The sequence below is a fragment of the Gobio gobio genome, assembly GCF_949357685.1.
Source record: "Gobio gobio genome assembly, chromosome: 7".
NCBI classification, from domain to species: Eukaryota; Metazoa; Chordata; class Actinopteri; order Cypriniformes; family Gobionidae; genus Gobio; species Gobio gobio.
The window spans coordinates 18,334,335-18,353,259 of NC_137103.1; the positions used below are offsets into that span (position 1 = coordinate 18,334,335).

At 37.8% G+C, this 18,925-nt stretch overlaps 1 protein-coding gene across 1 annotated transcript in view; it reads right to left on the reverse strand.

Annotated features, from left to right (window-relative positions):
- LOC307128901 (coiled-coil domain-containing protein 148-like) overlaps nt 1–18,925 on the reverse strand; it is a 91,134-nt gene that overhangs the window by 27,757 nt on the left and 44,452 nt on the right. The window contains exons 3-4 of the mRNA XM_079820935.1: nt 3,123–3,226; nt 1,885–1,979 (exon numbers count right to left, since the gene is read on the reverse strand). Coding sequence (XP_079677061.1) covers nt 1,885–1,979; nt 3,123–3,226 — 199 coding nt within the window. The remainder of the gene's footprint in view (nt 1–1,884; nt 1,980–3,122; nt 3,227–18,925) is intronic.

The following is an 18,925-nucleotide window of genomic DNA, read 5'->3' on the forward strand; positions in this document are numbered from 1 at the left end:
GGGCGTGTCCCCTGCGCCCGGCCACCTGCTGCCCGGGTGGAGACTGCTGCTTGGCTTAGCAGAGGCGGAGGCGGACCCAGGGGGGTACCCTCGGCGACAAGCAGACGGAGGCGCTGCAGCCGACGACTGGGTGGAGGCAGCAGCTAGTCGACGGGGCAGGATTTTTTTTTTTTTTAAACCACCTCCATCCGCTTCTGGGCCACCGAGAACTGCTGGGCGAGTTCTCGACGGTGCCGCCGAAGAGGCCAGCCTGACAGACAGGGGCGTTGAGGAACCGAACTTTGTCGGGCTCACGCATATCTGCCAAGTTAGCCCCAGGTTCCTGGACCACTAATGTGGACATCGCCTGACCCAGGGAGCGTGCAGTGACTTCCGTCACCTGGAGAGCGAGGTCACCATCACCGCACGCAGTTCCTGCATAACCCCTGAGTCGGGACTACCCTTGTGCATGCAGGACAGAGGGTAGTGAGAGAGGGAAAAAATGTATACAGATTATGGCCCTTTTGGTGTTCCATATTTTGACACCAAATAGTTCCACACTGCTAAATTTTTCCGATGCACATCCAGGCAGCCACCCAGGAAAGCATGGCTGTCAACTCTGAATCTGATTCAGCATGAGCACACACTATTATAGTGGAAAACTCAGCATCATCTTCTCCAGCGCATAACAGCCCTCTCTCCGATGCAGCAATTGACATCTGTCCTCTACCAGAGCCACAAATGAAACGCTAGGTCCCCCCTTTTTTCAAAAAAGGACCAGCAATCCCATCTGGGCTTCCAGCAGGCATGAGAGACAGTGGGCATGGCCGCCAGACTTGACGGCACACGGCACGCTGAACGCTCAAGCCCCTATGAAAGGGGCAGGACGAACAACGTGCCAACATGGCCATGTTCTCATGAGAGAACATGAACCACCCACGAACAAAGTCTCAGCATGCTCATGATGCGATAGAGGAGTGGGGGCCCGAAGAGATGTACCCGGCGGGGATGCCCCACTGTAATCCTCAGGTCACCAAAGCTTATTAGCCAAAGTAGCCCTTTTCTGGTGCACCAGAAAAGAAACTTGATCAGGGAATAAGCAAAAGGACTCAACCCCGTTTGAGGTTTCATATTCTGGACCGTGCATCTAAAGAGTGCTGAGTGACGCACTGGGTTGCCGTGGCAACCCCCGCTGTCAGCCGGCGCTCGACGGCACACGGCGCGCTGAACGCTCAAGCCCTTACGAGAAAGGCGGGACGAACAACGCGCCGATGTGACCATGCTCTGCAGAGAGAGCATGGATCACCCATGAAAGCAATCTCACATGTTTATATGTGAAAGAGATCGTGGCCGTAAAATGAGGACAGGAAACAACTGCATCCAGAAACACACGGTTTGAATGACATCTTGAAAAAGACGCAGGGTCAAAAGGTGTTGCTCTTTTAGAAGGAAATGCTCTTTTAGAAGTGCTGAAGCACTCCGGGAGATGACCGCGGCTCACAGCAGTCCGATGGCAAGCCTGTGTGTGAGCACTCAAGAACGGAAACGCCCAGCCAACCAACACAGGAACAAATGTATGTTGCAGCGGCCACTCGCTGACTCGCGCCGTCACACCAGCACCCAGGTAAGAGAGCGATCCTCCTCGAGACTCATCTAAACACTCTTTGTAGAAACAGCTTGATACAGCAAACCATTCGGCTCCGAAGTTAAAAGCAATGATGCGGTTTTTCGACTTCCGTATTTATACCCGCACAGCGGGGCGGTGCGTGGAATGCGTGAACCACATGCCAATGTCCATTGGCTCGTTTTTAATCACTCGAAGTAGATTGGTCTCTGAAAACAGATCCCAATTCGTCGGTCAGTTCCGATGTACGTCGAACGTGACCGACTGAAAGGGAACATTACCATATTCCTGTAACTGAGAAAGGATATCTATATCTGCTTCTTCTTCAAGTCCAACTCCATGAAGAAAATGTTGAAAGTCTTTTTCAGTCTTGTGCCTGGATACATTCAATAAACATAGAGATTACAGTTTATATGAGATTTTGAAGCTCAAGTAATATTACAAGTTACAATAGTAACAGTACATGTCCACTGCAGTGAGAGAAATCCACTCAGTGCTGCTCAAAATGGTAAAGCTCACTTGCTGTCTGTTGAAAGTATGTATTAACTATGGCTGTTTTTTTTAGTACATGACCAATACAGTTGTCATAAACTATTACAGATCAATTATTATTTTTCAAATGCCCAAAGTAAATATATAGTGCCAATTTAATACATTTTCACTAACCCATTCAGTCTAGTCTCAATGAAATCGTTCAAACTGCATTTGAAAAATTAAAGCTGCAGCCGTAAATTGTGCCTCTTTGTCGCCATCTCTGTTTGAAACCTAGAATAGCAGTTATTTGCGGAATTATAATCTTTATGTGGCATGCATTGGCATGACTCCTTCTATAGGTATACAGACATGATGCAATGAAGCAAATGATGTGATGCTTGAATTTCCTTTTTTTTTTTTTTTTTTTTTTTACAGACAGACATACAGACCAAAATAGTGCAGTAACAAACAATCTAGTAATTCCATAATTCCAGAAGTGAAATAAAAATTTGTAAATGTATAGATGTGTGTGTGTGTGTGTGCATAAGAAAAGTAACCATTAATTATTTATTACCATCTTCATTACCATCACCACCAACACTCCTCACTACCATCATTGTATTAGTTTTTTTTTTTTTAAATTGATGCTTGAATTTCCAGTTGAAAGCTACCAGTACCACTCAAATTATAAGACATTATTTTGCCTCATCGACACCACATCCTCAATAAACCCGTCTCCGGCGTGATGACTCCGATCTTTCGAATATTCCGATCTAAGTAGATGTGTCATGTAAACGGCCCCCAAGAGTGCATATTTGCCATTCTTCCTGACAAAACTCACCTGATTCAACCCATCAGCTCATTATTCTCATAACTCATAAGGATGAATGGGTCAGATAAGGGAGACATCCAAAAGGTGTGCCTCCAGGAACAAGGTGTTGTTAAGATGTTTTTATTTATTTACAAACAAATGTTAAAAAGGGGAAAACCCTTGTGTTTTTAAACAATGTTTTGAAAATACATTTATAGAATTCACAGGTGGTACCTGGCTATGTTGAGTCTGTGATGTTCTTGGAGCCACACTTGTCTATGCAGTCTCAGAACACTCCTCTCCTTGTTCCCCTGAGCTGCATCCAACACCTTCTGCACCTGAGAGACACACAAACTTATATTTTAAATAAAGATATTCAATCGAATATTGATCGAAACAATGACCTCGGAGGAGTATATTAAATTCCAGAGCATGCGTTTTCCGAATAACCCATAATAGCTCACTTCATGTTGGGCTGACGCATAACTATGAGCACGAAAGTTGTTCGGCCCGATGAGCTCCATATGTGTACCTATATGTACACATATGTGTATAGTTTCATACATGTACGTGCAAGTGTGTTTGATATATGGACCAAGTTTCAGAACGCATTCTAGGGGGCGCTGTCGAGCCTCCCTGCCACGCCCGGGTACCCGCTTCAGCCTGGCCCCTTATGGCCACGCATTCCGACGTGTGTGAAAAGTTTCAAGAGTTTTCGAGCATGTTAAATGCCCCAAAAGTACCCGAGAAGTCGAAAAAAAAAAGAAAAAGAAAAATAATTAAAGCTGCGAGCAGCGATGACGGGCCCAAGCCGGTGGCACCGCCACGCCGGTGGCATCAGCTTAACTGTGCACGGCAGGCAATAGGCATTTAAAATGGAAAAACATAAAAGGACTATATCAAAGTCATCTGAATTCACCACATTAACTGCAGCAGTTGGTGCTGCTATGACCACTAACCATAACAGCCACATCTATGAGATCAATTAAATTTAAATTAATTTCATGTCAGATGATGTCAAAGGTCAAAACATAATGAGTTCAGAATACTGTTCGAATGCTGATGTTGTATTATCCTAACACTACTCTTCATGTGTTTTTTGACCTACCTTAGGTACCGTTTGTGCACCAATCTTATGCACCATATAGCGTGCTTTCATTTCAATATGGGTGGTCCAATTAAAAAATGTTAATTAAAAAAATTAATAAATGGAGCCAAATCACAGAAACTGCAACTATGATTTTAATATCAGTGTCAGGTAAGTGTAAGATGCATGTCTAAATTTTATGGAAGTTTATTATAAACAGACACTTGTAGAAAATAAAGTGAATTTTTAAAAAATAAATTTGAACTATGTCAGTAAATAATGAATTTAAAGACAAATGTGTCAAAAATTATCTTTGCAAACACAGCACATGACCTTCTGTAAAGCACATGTATAGAAAACACACTCACACTCCTCTGTTTTAAAAAAAGAGTACTGTCTGAAAGAGTACATTAAATCACAGATGTCAGGTGATAAGAATTGTAACTCAAATGTCATTAAGAAAATTAGTCCTGTCCGAATGTTGATAAAGTGTCATAGTTTAATTACAAATGTGAAGTTATCATTTGCTGAAATATGAACTTGTATCCGTTAAACGTAAAATAACTATTTCATGTCATAAGATTTCATAGGTCACAGCAGCTGGAGCCATCCCCTCTCTCACACACACAATATATATTCATCTGAAAAATAGTATAGTCATTCTGTTTCATGTTGACCGAGTTTGGTGGAGATCGAATAAATCGCCTACGAGGAGAACGTAAAAACTCAGACCCTGAATTATACAAATATTCACGTTCAAACAAAAATATCTGACTTCCTGTTGGTCGGAGCTAATGACTGTAAATTAGAAAGTTGTCCGGCTCGAAGAGAACAATATATGTACGGGAACACATGAAATGTCTACAAATGTATGTCCTCATAAATCACATAAGCACACACACACACACACACACACACACACACACACACACACACACACACACACACACACACACACACACACACACACACACACACACACACACACACACACACACACACACACACACACACACACACACAGAGAGAGAGAGAGAGAGAGAGAAAAAAAAACAAGTTTTTTTTTTATCCTGCTTCAAAACTAACACAATGCTGCCATCTTGTGTTCATTGAGGGAAGGGCAGCACACACAGGCACAATAGATTATTCAAAGAAATATTTATAAAAAAATATATATATTCATCTGAAAAATAGTATAGTCATTTTAAATTAATCTAAGTTCAATTACCAAACATACAATCTTAATTTAATTGAAATCAAAATATGATTTTACAAGATATGAGACAATTTCTGTTCCCCTTTTTTTGTCCTTTTTTAATCCCTCGCCATGGCAACACCATTTGAGATAACCAATATCCGTTTGCATTTTAGCATCTTCCGTATGTATTCTATAACCAAAATATCTTACTTCCTGTTGGTCGGAGCTAATGACTGTAAATCAGAAAGTTGTCCGGCTCGAAGAGAACAATATATGTACCGAGTTTGGTGACTGAAGATAAAACTAACCCCCCCACTTTTGTCAAAAGGTGGCGCTATAGAGCCCCTCATCCCTGCCTGTTTCTGAGGCTTTGCCCATGTGTACTGACTGACATCTCTGATGTGTGTGTTGAGTTTCATGCAATTTCAAGCATGTTAAGAGTCTCAAAAACAGCCAAAACATTACTAAACTTTGACACGTTGCCATGGCAACATTATTTAAAATATAAGAAATCCATTCATATGTCTATATCTGCCATGTTTTCACATTATACTGATGAAGTTTGAAGTCAATCGGGTGAAAATAAGACAGTGATTTAAAGCCATTTAAAAAAAGTGACACACTTCCTGCTGCCAGTTGATGGCGCTATAACTTTGACTCACAAAAGTCCTATCCATGTGATCGGCTTATTACAACGAACACACAGCTGAAGTTTCATCCAAATCAGTCAATATTTGCACAAGTTATAACACACTTCCTGTTTCCCTTTTCTCACCATAAATTTGTTGCTTCGCCACGGCCAAACCATTCGAGATATCAAGTTATTCACAATCACGAAAGTTCATTATTTGCATGTGTTTTAAAGCCTTGCCGGTTTCATTCGCGTTTGCGGTTTTAACATGCGCTTTTCCGAGCGTGCGCACTAAACGCCTGTCAAACACGTGATTACTGAACTACATAGTCGTCTTACTGCTAATACTGTCAAATACACACAAGGTTAACATAAACACAGTCGGTTATGTCTAAAGTGAAAGTAAAATCACGTGTGTATGTATATTAGACGCACGAGGTCTTAAATTGACAGTGCAGTAGTGAACATGCTGTCCTTAAAGGGACAGTTCACCTCTAAAATCATGTCATTATTTACTCACTCTAATATTGTTCCAAACCTGTATTAATTTCTCGATGACAGAATTTTCATTTTTGAATATACTATCCCTTTAATGTTAATACAACAACAAAAGACAAAGAGAAAATCACTCACTGCTCTTGACTGAAAAACTAATACAGTAGCTTTAATAAGAATCTATCCACTCACCTAATTTAATATATATTTTTGTCATAGCTTATGATTATATATTTTTATTTTATTGCTCAACAGTAGTTCTCATCGCCGATGAGGTCTTTAAATATTTTTAGAAGGTCTTAAAAAAGTCTTAAAAAGGTATTAAAATTTACTTCAGGATTCCTGCATATACCCTGCAAATGCATCATACGTGATCTTGGCAAACACAGCACATGACGTTTTTATTTCAAGTGATAGTTATTTGTGAAAGCCTATATGAAAGGGTTGAATTATCGTCATGAAGAGAGAAAGTCACACACACACACACACACACACACACACACACACACACACACACACACACACACACACACACACACACACACACACACACACACACAGAGAGAGAGAGAGAGAGAGAGAGAGAGAGTGAGAGAGAGAGTGGGGGGAGGGGAGGGGAAGGACAGAGAGAGTGAGATTCTGATTGAATAAAAACATTTTTAAAAAAAATCTAAACAGTGGGAGAGAGTTGTTATTTCATTGTCTGAAACTTTATTTTACTATAGGAATAAGTTTTATCTTCAAAATAGATTCTGCATTTACATTTTTAATAAAACATTGTTTAGTCTGGGGTTTTTTTGGACACATGAAATGTCCTCATAAACCATGTAATACCAGTGTAATACCCATGTCATCATACAAATTTGTGTCCTCATAAATCACACACACACACACACACACACACACACACACACACACACACACACACACACACACACACACACACACACACACACACACACACACACACACACACACACACACACACACACACACACACACACACACACACACACACACACACACACACACACACACACACACACACACACACACACACACACACACAGGCAGAGAGGCATGCTTAAGCGGCCAACCCCCACCCCCCTTCAAACACACACACACACGCACACACGCACGCACGCACGCACACACACACACACACAGTGAGAAAGTGAGAGTGAGGGGGGGAGGGGAAGGAAAGGCAGAGGACATTGCATAGACTTAATGGTTTTTATACTGTACAAACTGTACATTCTTTCCCCCTACACTACCCCTACTCCTAAACCTACCATCACAGAAAACATTCTGCATTTTGAATAAAACATTGTTTAGAATGTTTTTAAAGTTAGACAGTGAATTAAAGTTTTTTTGAAAGTGACACACTTCCTGCTGCCAGTTGGTGGCCACACACACACACACACACACACTGTGCTACTCTGCACTTGTCAACTCACCATAGACTCTGACTTTCACTGCCCCAAGGTCATGACCGACCTCCAGCTGCATGATGTAACAACTACAGACATCATACTCTCACTATGGGCAGACAACTCAGCCATCAGTCTAGCACTGTTCAAAGCCCTCATGAAAGACACATCCAACCTTCCATGCAAGCAAGTGCACCCACAGCCCGTTGGACTCCTGCCTAACAACCATGGTAACTGTCAAGGGCACCTGCACTTTGAACTTGAAATGGAACGATCCGTGCCTCACACACCACATCCTGGTCCTTCAAGATCCACTGCATAACGTCTACATAGATGCAGACCCCTTGATTCGCCTCAAGGCTCATGTGGACTTTACCAATGAGGTAGTGTGAGCCCCACTGACATCACAGCCCCCTGTGGTTCCTGCCAAGCCTGAAAACCTCCTGTCAGGCCAGACCATTCCAAGAGTCTGTACTTTAATCAACGAACAGGATACTGCAGCACCAGCTGTCTTTCACCTTCTGCAGCCGACAGTGTACTTTCACAAGGTGCCCACTCGGCTATGCCAACTCACCAGCCGAGTTCAACATCCTCCGAAACAAAGCATGCCCAGACACCAGAATGAGAGGCAATCTCACCTGCGAAGATGATTTTCTAATGAAGAGCACAACCCTTTTCTGAAGAAGGACAGCCCATTCGTCTGGACAGAAGCTAAAGCAAATGCCATGAATGAACTGAAACAACATCTCTGCATAGCTCCATGTCTTGCTCACCCTGACACACAACAGGAGTTCCACTTGAAAGCTGGATTCTCCAGACACTGCTTTAGTGCTGGTCTATACCAAAACATGACCAAGACAAAAGACTAGTTGTACAGGCAAGCAAGACATTTCTTCCACCAGAGAGCAGATACTCTGACTGTAAAAAGGCTCTACTCTGCACCGCATGGGCCTTCCAGCGATTCTCCGACTACATCGGACCACAAAAGGTTATTATAGAGACGTTCCAAAGCCTGTAATGTCCTCAACAGCCAAAGCATTCACAGTCCCGTGGTCATACCTCCAAATAGACTGGGCGGGATCCCTTCCCAGATCGACGAGGGACCACAAGTACTTCCTCACAGTTGTATGCCAGTTCTCCAAGTGAGTAGAATGTCTTTGAGCACCCAACGACACCAAGTTGAATGAACCAATCGAGCTGGGGCCAGCATGCTGAGAAAGTATGTGTCTGCCAACCAGAAAGACTGGGATGTGAAACGTCCATTGGTGCTCATGACCATCAGAGCCACCCCGCATGAATCAACTCATGTGTCTACTTTTGAACTCGTGACTGGGTGTCAGACGACCCTGCTGCATCAAACAAGAGACTCTAGCTTTGTCAGAACTTACACTGCTCACCAGCACATTGACAAACTTCACCTGAAGTGGCTCAGACAGCTGTTGAACCATGAGAGCAGCTGGACAGATCAAGCACAGGACCCATGCAGAACTGTCACTATGGCAAACGCCAAGTACCAGACAAACCACTGGGCAAAGCCATGGAGGACAGCGCGTCCAACCTGCGCACACCACAGGATGTCCCACAGCCGCCGACAACAACGCCCTCTGCCAAACCCTTCACACAGGTGTCAAGCGGAGGCTGCACAAGGACAGCGGGACACTACTATCTCAGGGTCACAGGAGCTGCTGACACCAGCAAAATAGCCCCTGAACAGGACTCACCAGATGAGTACTGCAAAGGACAAGCTTCCAACTCCTTGCCACACACAGCTCAGGCAAGCTCACAACAGCACTGCCACAAGAAGCAGAGCAGAACTCCGATCCTTCGGACTTCTCGTGACTGAGAGGAGTACTCTAATACACACACACACACACACACACACACACACACACACATACACGTCTATATTACCAACAGGGGACCATCACTCCACACTGACCAAGAGGGGACCTGTGTTTCTAGTCATTTTGAAGAAACAAAACTTAGATACAAAATTTTGTTTTAAGGTCTTTTTTCATAATATAACTTCAAATAAGCATTTATTTTTTTATTTTTAAACATGCCAAGAGGGGACCTGACCGATGTCTACCTATCCAACAGGGGACCTCCATAGCCTGCAATGGAGCTGTGTGTGTGAAAGGGAAGAGAGCTGGCAGTCAAGTCTGTCTTCATTATTTAATATATATATATAATTATAATTATATAATGTTCACACAGGCATCAGGGAACACAATGAGCACACAACGGAGAAAAAGCCATGTTGTGGACATTACAGAAAAGAATTTAAGAAATAAAAAAATTCTTAAAATTAAGAGTTATCTTTAAGAAATTCATTCTCTGTTGTGTCTTCATACTTACAGTATATGATCCGTCCACATCTCTCATTTAAGCTTATTTTCAAGAACACCAACACTGTAAAAAAAAAAATCAGGTCTCCAATTGAAAATTTTCTAGTGACCGATCACATCTAAATTTTTTAGTTGGCCAAATTGAATTTCTTGAATTTTAATTGAATTAAAGTGCATCAATTTACAGAAAATTTTCAATTGGAGACCCACATTTTTTTTACAGTAAAGGTATTTCAATGTGTGACTTATTTTTGAATAAAACATAGTTTCTGCTCTCTAAAATCCCAAATAATGTCCTTTGTTTTTGAGATTTTTAGAGTGAGATTTGATTTCTTGCACCAATAAAAAAAAAATATATATATAGGACTGGACAAGCAGAAATTGTTCTTTAAGGTAATAATCACAGGTCATCACTTTATATAGTAAATAATGATTATGTTAAACACAATGACTCGGTCCCCTGTTAGATAGTAAATCACGACACCAGTATGTTTAATTTTTCATTTCTTGCCATAAACACACTGTAGATATTTAGAGTTTTTATAGCAATAACTGAGTTTTAAGAGTTAAATCAAGCAGAAATATTTCTCTAATGTATTAATTGCAGATCATCTTTGAATAATGATTATGTTAAACACAATGACTCTGTCCCCTGTTAGATAGTAAATCACGACACCAGTGTGTTTGCGTTGTAATTTCTTGCCATCATAAACACACTGTGGAGATTTAGAGTTTTTATAGCAATAACTGAGTTTTAAGAGTTAAATCAAGCAGAAATATTTCTATAATGTATAAATTGCAGATCATCTTTGAATAATGATTATGTTAAACACAATGACTCGGTCCCCTGTTAGATAGTAAATCACGACACCAGTGTGTTTGCGTTGTCATTTCTTGCCATAAACACACTGTGGAGATTTAGAGTTTTTATAGCAATAACTGAGTTTTAAGAGTTAAATCAAGCAGAAATATTTCTCTAATGTATTAATTGCAGATCCTCTTTGAATAATGATTATGTTAAACACAATGACTCGGTCCCCTGTTAGATAGTAAATCACGACACCAGTGTGTTTGCGTTGTCATTTCTTGCCATCATAAACACACTGTGGAGATTTAGAGTTTTTATAGCAATAACTGAGTTTTAAGAGTTAAATCAAGCAGAAATAGTTATCTAATGTATTAATTGCAGATCATCTTTGAATAATGATTATGTTAAACACAATGACTCTGTCCCCTGTTAGATAGTAAATCACGACACCAGTGTGTTTGCTTTGTCATTTCTTGCCATCATAAACACACTGTGGAGATTTAGAGTTTTTATAGCAATAACTGAGTTTTAAGAGTTAAATCAAGCAGAAATATTTCTCTAATGTATTAATTGCAGATCCTCTTTGAATAATGATTATGTTAAACACAATGACTCGGTCCACTGTTAGATAGTAAATCACGACACCAGTGTGTTTGCGTTGTCATTTCTTCATCTCAAACACACTGTAGAGATTTAGAGTTTTTATAGCAATAACTGAGTTTTAAGAGTTAAATCAAGCAGAAATATTTCTCTAATGTATTAATTGCAGATCCTCTTTGAATAATGATTATGTTAAACACAATGACTCGGTCCCCTGTTAGATAGTAAATCACGACACCAGTGTGTTTAATTTGTCATTTCTTGCCATCATAAACACACTGTAGAGATTTAGAGTTTTTATAGCAATAACTGAGTTTTAAGAGTTAAATCAAGCAGAAATATTTCTCTAATGTATTAATTGCAGATCCTCTTTGAATAATGATTATGTTAAACACAATGACTCGGTCCCCTGTTAGATAGTAAATCACGACACCAGTGTGTTTAATTTGTCATTTCTTCATCTCAAACACACTGTAGATATTCACTGTATATATTGAGATAACTCAATTTTATGGTGACTTGCATTAAAATGTTTATCCGTCTCAATTAAATTATGTGAACTGAATGACTTTTAACATTGACACTTTAGTTATTTAACCAACTGATGATTTTCAAGTCAGCAATCAACACACAACTGAGTTTTGACCTCCAAAATCTTATTATAGTGTATTTTTATGGTAAGTATTGGTGTTTTATGTTTTAAATCAAGCAGAAATCACTCTTTAAGGAAACAATTGCAGGTCACACTTTATACAGTGAACATGATTTCCTTAAATTGACTTAAGTCCCCTGTTGGATGGTAAAACACGACACCTGTTTGATTGCTTTGCCATTTCTTGCCATCACAAACACACTGTAGAGATTTTGAAGGTCAGAACTAAATTTTTTGGTGACTTGCATGAAAATCTTCATCCGTCTCAATTAAATTATGTGAACTGAATGTCTTTTAACATTGACACTTTAGTCGAAGATTTTCAACTCAACAATCAACACACAACTGAGTTTTGACCTCCAAAATCATTATACAGTGTATATTAAATTTAAAAAAATAAAAAAAAATTCCTTACAAAACAGTTTGACTCAAGTTTGACTCTCTACTGCTTATTCATTATTGTTTATGTTACATGGTCCATGTTTACATTACAGTATAAAATTGTTCCTAAGTTTTCCCCTTTTATATAGATGGTAATGACTAAATATCCTCGCACACCGAAATTTTCACACGTTAAAAAAAAGATCAAGCACGTTTACACACAGCCTCTGAAACTTTCCTTCCTTCATCATAAAAAAAAATCTGATCAGGTTCAGTTTTCTGCATTTTTCGCATCCATAGCAAGCATTTAAAGAGGGGTTTCAAATTTCTGTGTTATTCATTTTTGTGTTAAAATTTTGAACATAAGTTGAACAGTTTAAAAAAGAAAGTGTGAACCTTCAAATTAGCCATTATAGTTCATAAAGTTTTGCTGGCGTTTGTATCTAATTGAGAAAAGAATGAATGTAAATTGAAAGATGTCGTCATTGAACGCATTTTGTGCCAAAGCAAATAAATGATCCACAGTTTAGCCACATAGGCTGATGTGATCCCTGAGTGAAGAGTTTTGAAAAAGTGATGAGTATTCAGAAATGTGTCCTAGCAGATGTTTAAAAAACCCTGTAATATCACTATTAGTAAGGGATCACTGTATAATATCAGTCTTTAAATGTGAGATATTTAAAGTGAACCTAAAGTATACTTGCAATAGTGTGATTTTAGCACAATTAAATATACTTAATGGATGTTTCGCAAAAGCGTTGTTTAGTGATATTGCGTCCTTGTGTTTCTGCTGTACGTCATCAGCAACTGTCTAAGTTCAATTACAATACTCAAGAACACATGTACAGAGGATGCACAAAAGTACCCGGATGTTATAAGATATATGAGTATAAATAACTCCATACAGATCTATTGTTTTACAAAAATAATCTATTGTTTACAAAAGGAGAAAACGTGTGTACTTTAATGAAAACTTGGACCATGTGACATAAACTGAAGTTAACAGCAAAAAAATATACTATAATGCTGACTGTTGTTAGTGTTTTTTGTTGTATGAGTTAAAAGTGTATATGTTGGGTGAATCCTCATTGTGTTCTGGAAGAATGAGTTGATTTAAGACATCAATGAAGTGTTTTGGTAGTTTTAGCACATTTTGAACGTGAAATTAACTGCTTTGCTTTGAAAGGTGTCCTAGCGATTGTAGCTGAGAGATAGACGTCAAACAGACTCAAACAAAGACCCAGAATTCTGTGGTGTTACAGCACTGTGGCTGCTGTAAATGGCTGCTGTACGGTTTCTTTATGAAATAACAGGCACAATGGCAAAGATATTTCTGCAAAAACTCCAAAGTAATGTTCGGTTGCAGTGAGAAAGTCACAAGAGACAACTAAAAAAACTCATGCGTGTATTTAGCCTAGTGTAGATCTGTTTGCTTACACATCCCCCAAACTCCATTTACATATGAATACAGGAAAGGCCAAAGCCATTGTCTCACAGGTGAGGAACAGGCCTTACAGAGCTGTTACACCCATGTCACAGACACAAACTTCTCATCCAAACTAGAGAAAACGCTGGGATTTACCTGGGAAAATTAAATCAATGTACACTTTTTCCAATCCCTACGACACATTTTTCAATACTTGGGTCACTTTTTTAAAACTCTTCACACACTTTTTCACACAAATTCACACAACTGAATTTCAGCTTGGCACAGCAGTTATTTTAGTGTTCAAAATGCACTAAAACTACCAAAAAGGACCCAACAAACACACTTTTTCAATCATAAAACACAGACCTAAAACACATGATCATTACACAATGTTTTCTTCTGTAAAATTTTCTTTTCAAAAAAAGACTTACACTATAATTCACTGCAGTTTATGTTACATGGTCCTTGGTCCAGTACAGTATAACATTATTCCTAAATTTTTCCCTTTTGAATGGATGGCAATGCAATTTAAAAACTAACACCAGCTAAAGCAGGAATAATACTGAAATATAAAATCTTAAAATCCAAAGGGACCCACTTTATATTAGGTGGCCTTAACTACTATGTACTAACATTTTAATTATCCATTTGATACAATGCACTTATTGTGTACATACATGTCTTTACATTGTACTTACATTTTTAAATATACCTGCATGTAATTACATCTGTAATTAATTTATGTAGTTACATTTGTAATTACACTGTTGACACTTCCCTTACATCTAACCCTACCTTTAAACTTACCAATACAACCACACCTGACCCTACCCGTATCCCACCTCAATATCAGCAAAAGTGTTTTGCAATACAATATGAACACAATAAGTACATTGTACCTATTTAAGTACATAGTAGTTAAGGCCCCCTAATATAAAGTGGGGCCATCTAAAGTCATAATTTATCATTGATTTGGCATAAAATACATTCAATGGCGACATCTTTCGATTTATAAGAATTATTTTCTTACTTCAACACAAACACCACCAAAACATTATGAACTGTATAGGCCAATTTGAAAAAATTTTGATTCTCTTTTCAAAACTCCCTAACTTATGTTCAAAACTTAACTAAAATTAATTAAAAAAAACAAAACAATTTGCTACATTTAGGCAGTATTACCATATTGAAATATTGGGTGATTCTTTTGAATCCTCAGAATCCTTTTTGGTAGTTTTAGTGCATTTTGAACACTAAAATAACTGCTGTGCCAAGCTGAAATTCAGTTGTGTGAATTTGTGTGAAAAAGTGTGAGAAGAGTTTTAAAAAAGTGACCCAAGTATTGAAAAATGTGTCGTAGGGATTGGAAAAAGTGTACATTGATTTAATTTTCCCAGGTAAATCCCAGCGTTTTCTCTAGTTTGGATGAGAAGTTTGTGTCTGTGACATGGGTGTAACAGCTCTGTTAGGCCTGTTCCTCACCTGTGAGACAATGGCTTTGGCCTTTCCTGTATTCATATGTAAATGGAGTTTGGGGGATGTGTAAGCAAACAGATCTACACTAGGCTAAATACACGCATGAGTTTTTTTAGTTGTCTCTTGTGACTTTCTCACTGCAACCGAACATTACTTTGGAGTTTTTGCAGAAATATCTTTGCCATTGTGCCTGTTATTTCATAAAGAAACCGTACAGCAGTCATTTACAGCAGCCACAGTGCTGTAACACCACAGAATTCTGGGTCTTTGTTTGAGTATGTTTGACGTCTATCTCTCAGCTACAATCGCTAGGACACCTTTCAAAGCAAAGCAGTTAATTTCACGTTCAAAATGTGCTAAAACTACCAAAACACTTCATTGATGTCTTAAATCAACTCATTCTTCCAGAACACAATGAGGATTCACCCAACATATACACTTTTAACTCATACAACAAAAAACACTAACAACAGTCAGCATTATAGTATATTTTTTTGCTGTTAACTTCAGTTTATGTCACATGGTCCAAGTTTTCATTAAAGTACACACGTTTTCTCCTTTTGTAAACAATAGATTATTTTTGTAAAACAATAGATCTGTATGGAGTTATTTATACTCATATATCTTATAACATCCGGGTACTTTTGTGCATCCTCTGTACATGTGTTCTTGAGTATTGTAATTGAACTTAGACAGTTGCTGATGACGTACAGCAGAAACACAAGGACGCAATATCACTAAACAACGCTTTTGCGAAACATCCATTAAGTATATTTAATTGTGCTAAAATCACACTATTGCAAGTATACTTTAGGTTCACTTTAAATATCTCACATTTAAAGACTGATATTATACAGTGATCCCTTACTAATAGTGATATTACAGGGTTTTTTAAACATCTGCTAGGACACATTTCTGAATACTCATCACTTTTTCAAAACTCTTCACTCAGGGATCACATCAGCCTATGTGGCTAAACTGTGGATCATTTATTTGCTTTGGCACAAAATGCGTTCAATGACGACATCTTTCAATTTACATTCATTCTTTTCTCAATTAGATACAAACGCCAGCAAAACTTTATGAACTATAATGGCTAATTTGAAGGTTCACACTTTCTTTTTTAAACTGTTCAACTTATGTTCAAAATTTTAACACAAAAATGAATAACACAGAAATTTGAAACCCCTCTTTAAATGCTTGCTATGGATGCGAAAAATGCAGAAAACTGAACCTGATCAGATTTTTTTTTATGATGAAGGAAGGAAAGTTTCAGAGGCTGTGTGTAAACGTGCTTGATCTTTTTTTTTACGTGTGAAAATTTCGTTGTGCGAGGATATTTAGTCATTACCATCTATATAAAAGGGGAAAACTTAGGAACAATTTTATACTGTAATGTAAACATGGACCATGTAACATAAACAATAATGAATAAGCAGTAGAGAGTCAAACTTGAGTCAAACTGTTTTGTAAATAAATTTTATATTTTTTATTTAAATTTAATATACACTGTATAATGATTTTGGAGGTCAAAACTCAGTTGTGTGTTGATTGTTGAGTTGAAAATCTTCGACTAAAGTGTCAATGTTAAAAGACATTCAGTTCACATAATTTAATTGAGACGGATGAAGATTTTCATGCAAGTCACCAAAAAATTTAGTTCTGACCTTCAAAATCTCTACAGTGTGTTTGTGATGGCAAGAAATGGCAAAGCAATCAAACAGGTGTCGTGTTTTACCATCCAACAGGGGACTTAAGTCAATTTAAGGAAATCATGTTCACTGTATAAAGTGTGACCTGCAATTGTTTCCTTAAAGAGTGATTTCTGCTTGATTTAAAACATAAAACACCAATACTTACCATAAAAATACACTATAATAAGATTTTGGAGGTCAAAACTCAGTTGTGTGTTGATTGCTGACTTGAAAATCATCAGTTGGTTAAATAACTAAAGTGTCAATGTTAAAAGTCATTCAGTTCACATAATTTAATTGAGACGGATAAACATTTTAATGCAAGTCACCATAAAATTGAGTTATCTCAATATATACAGTGAATATCTACAGTGTGTTTGAGATGAAGAAATGACAAATTAAACACACTGGTGTCGTGATTTACTATCTAACAGGGGACCGAGTCATTGTGTTTAACATAATCATTATTCAAAGAGGATCTGCAATTAATACATTAGAGAAATATTTCTGCTTGATTTAACTCTTAAAACTCAGTTATTGCTATAAAAACTCTAAATCTCTACAGTGTGTTTATGGCAAGAAATGACAACGCAAACACACTGGTGTCGTGATTTACTATCTAACAGTGGACCGAGTCATTGTGTTTAACATAATCATTATTCAAAGAGGATCTGCAATTAATACATTAGAGAAATATTTCTGCTTGATTTAACTCTTAAAACTCAGTTATTGCTATAAAAACTCTAAATCTCCACAGTGTGTTTATGATGGCAAGAAATGACAAAGCAAACACACTGGTGTCGTGATTTACTATCTAACAGGGGACCGAGTCATTGTGTTTAACATAATCATTATTCAAAGAGGATCTGCAATTAATACATTATAGAAATATTTCTGCTTGATTTAACTCTTAAAACTCAGTTATTGCTATAAAAACTCTAAATCTCTACAGTGTGTTTGAGATGAAGAAATGACAACGCAAACACACTGGTGTCGTGATTTACTATCTAACAGTGGACCGAGTCATTGTGTTTAACATAATCATTATTCAAAGAGGATCTGCAATTAATACATTATAGAAATATTTCTGCTTGATTTAACTCTTAAAACTCAGTTATTGCTATAAAAACTCTAAATCTCTACAGTGTGTTTATGGCAAGAAATGACAATGCAAACACACTGGTGTCGTGATTTACTATCTAACAGGGGACCGAGTCATTGTGTTTAACATAATCATTATTCAAAGAGGATCTGAAATTTATACATTAGAGAACTATTTCTGCTTGATTTAACTCTTAAAACTCAGTTATTGCTATAAAAACTCTAAATCTCTACAGTGTGTTTATGATGGCAAGAAATGACAACGCAAACACACTGGTGTCGTGATTTACTATCTAACAGGGGACCGAGTCATTGTGTAAATCATAAATAAATCAAAAGTGGTTTGTTTAAAAAAACTCATAAATGTATAAGGTGGTAAGGTGGGCCTTTTACACCCCATTTTACATGGGGCAAAAGTCACACATTATTTATACAAATACTTGAGCTAAAATGTTTTTTTTTTAATAATGTCTTAACACTTGTTTAAAAGAATAGTAAAGTTTGTACTATTTTCTGTTTATTTTGATTAAATACAATAATATTCAATGAATATAGGCTACTGTCATTAAAATATGTTAAAATAAAAAATACAAAAACAAAACTTCTAATTACATTCTGGTTGTTTAGATTTTTAAATCCTTTTTTCTTGGATTCTGTGTAGAATTTAATTGTAATGTAATGCAAAGTTTGAAACTAGTCAAGGTATC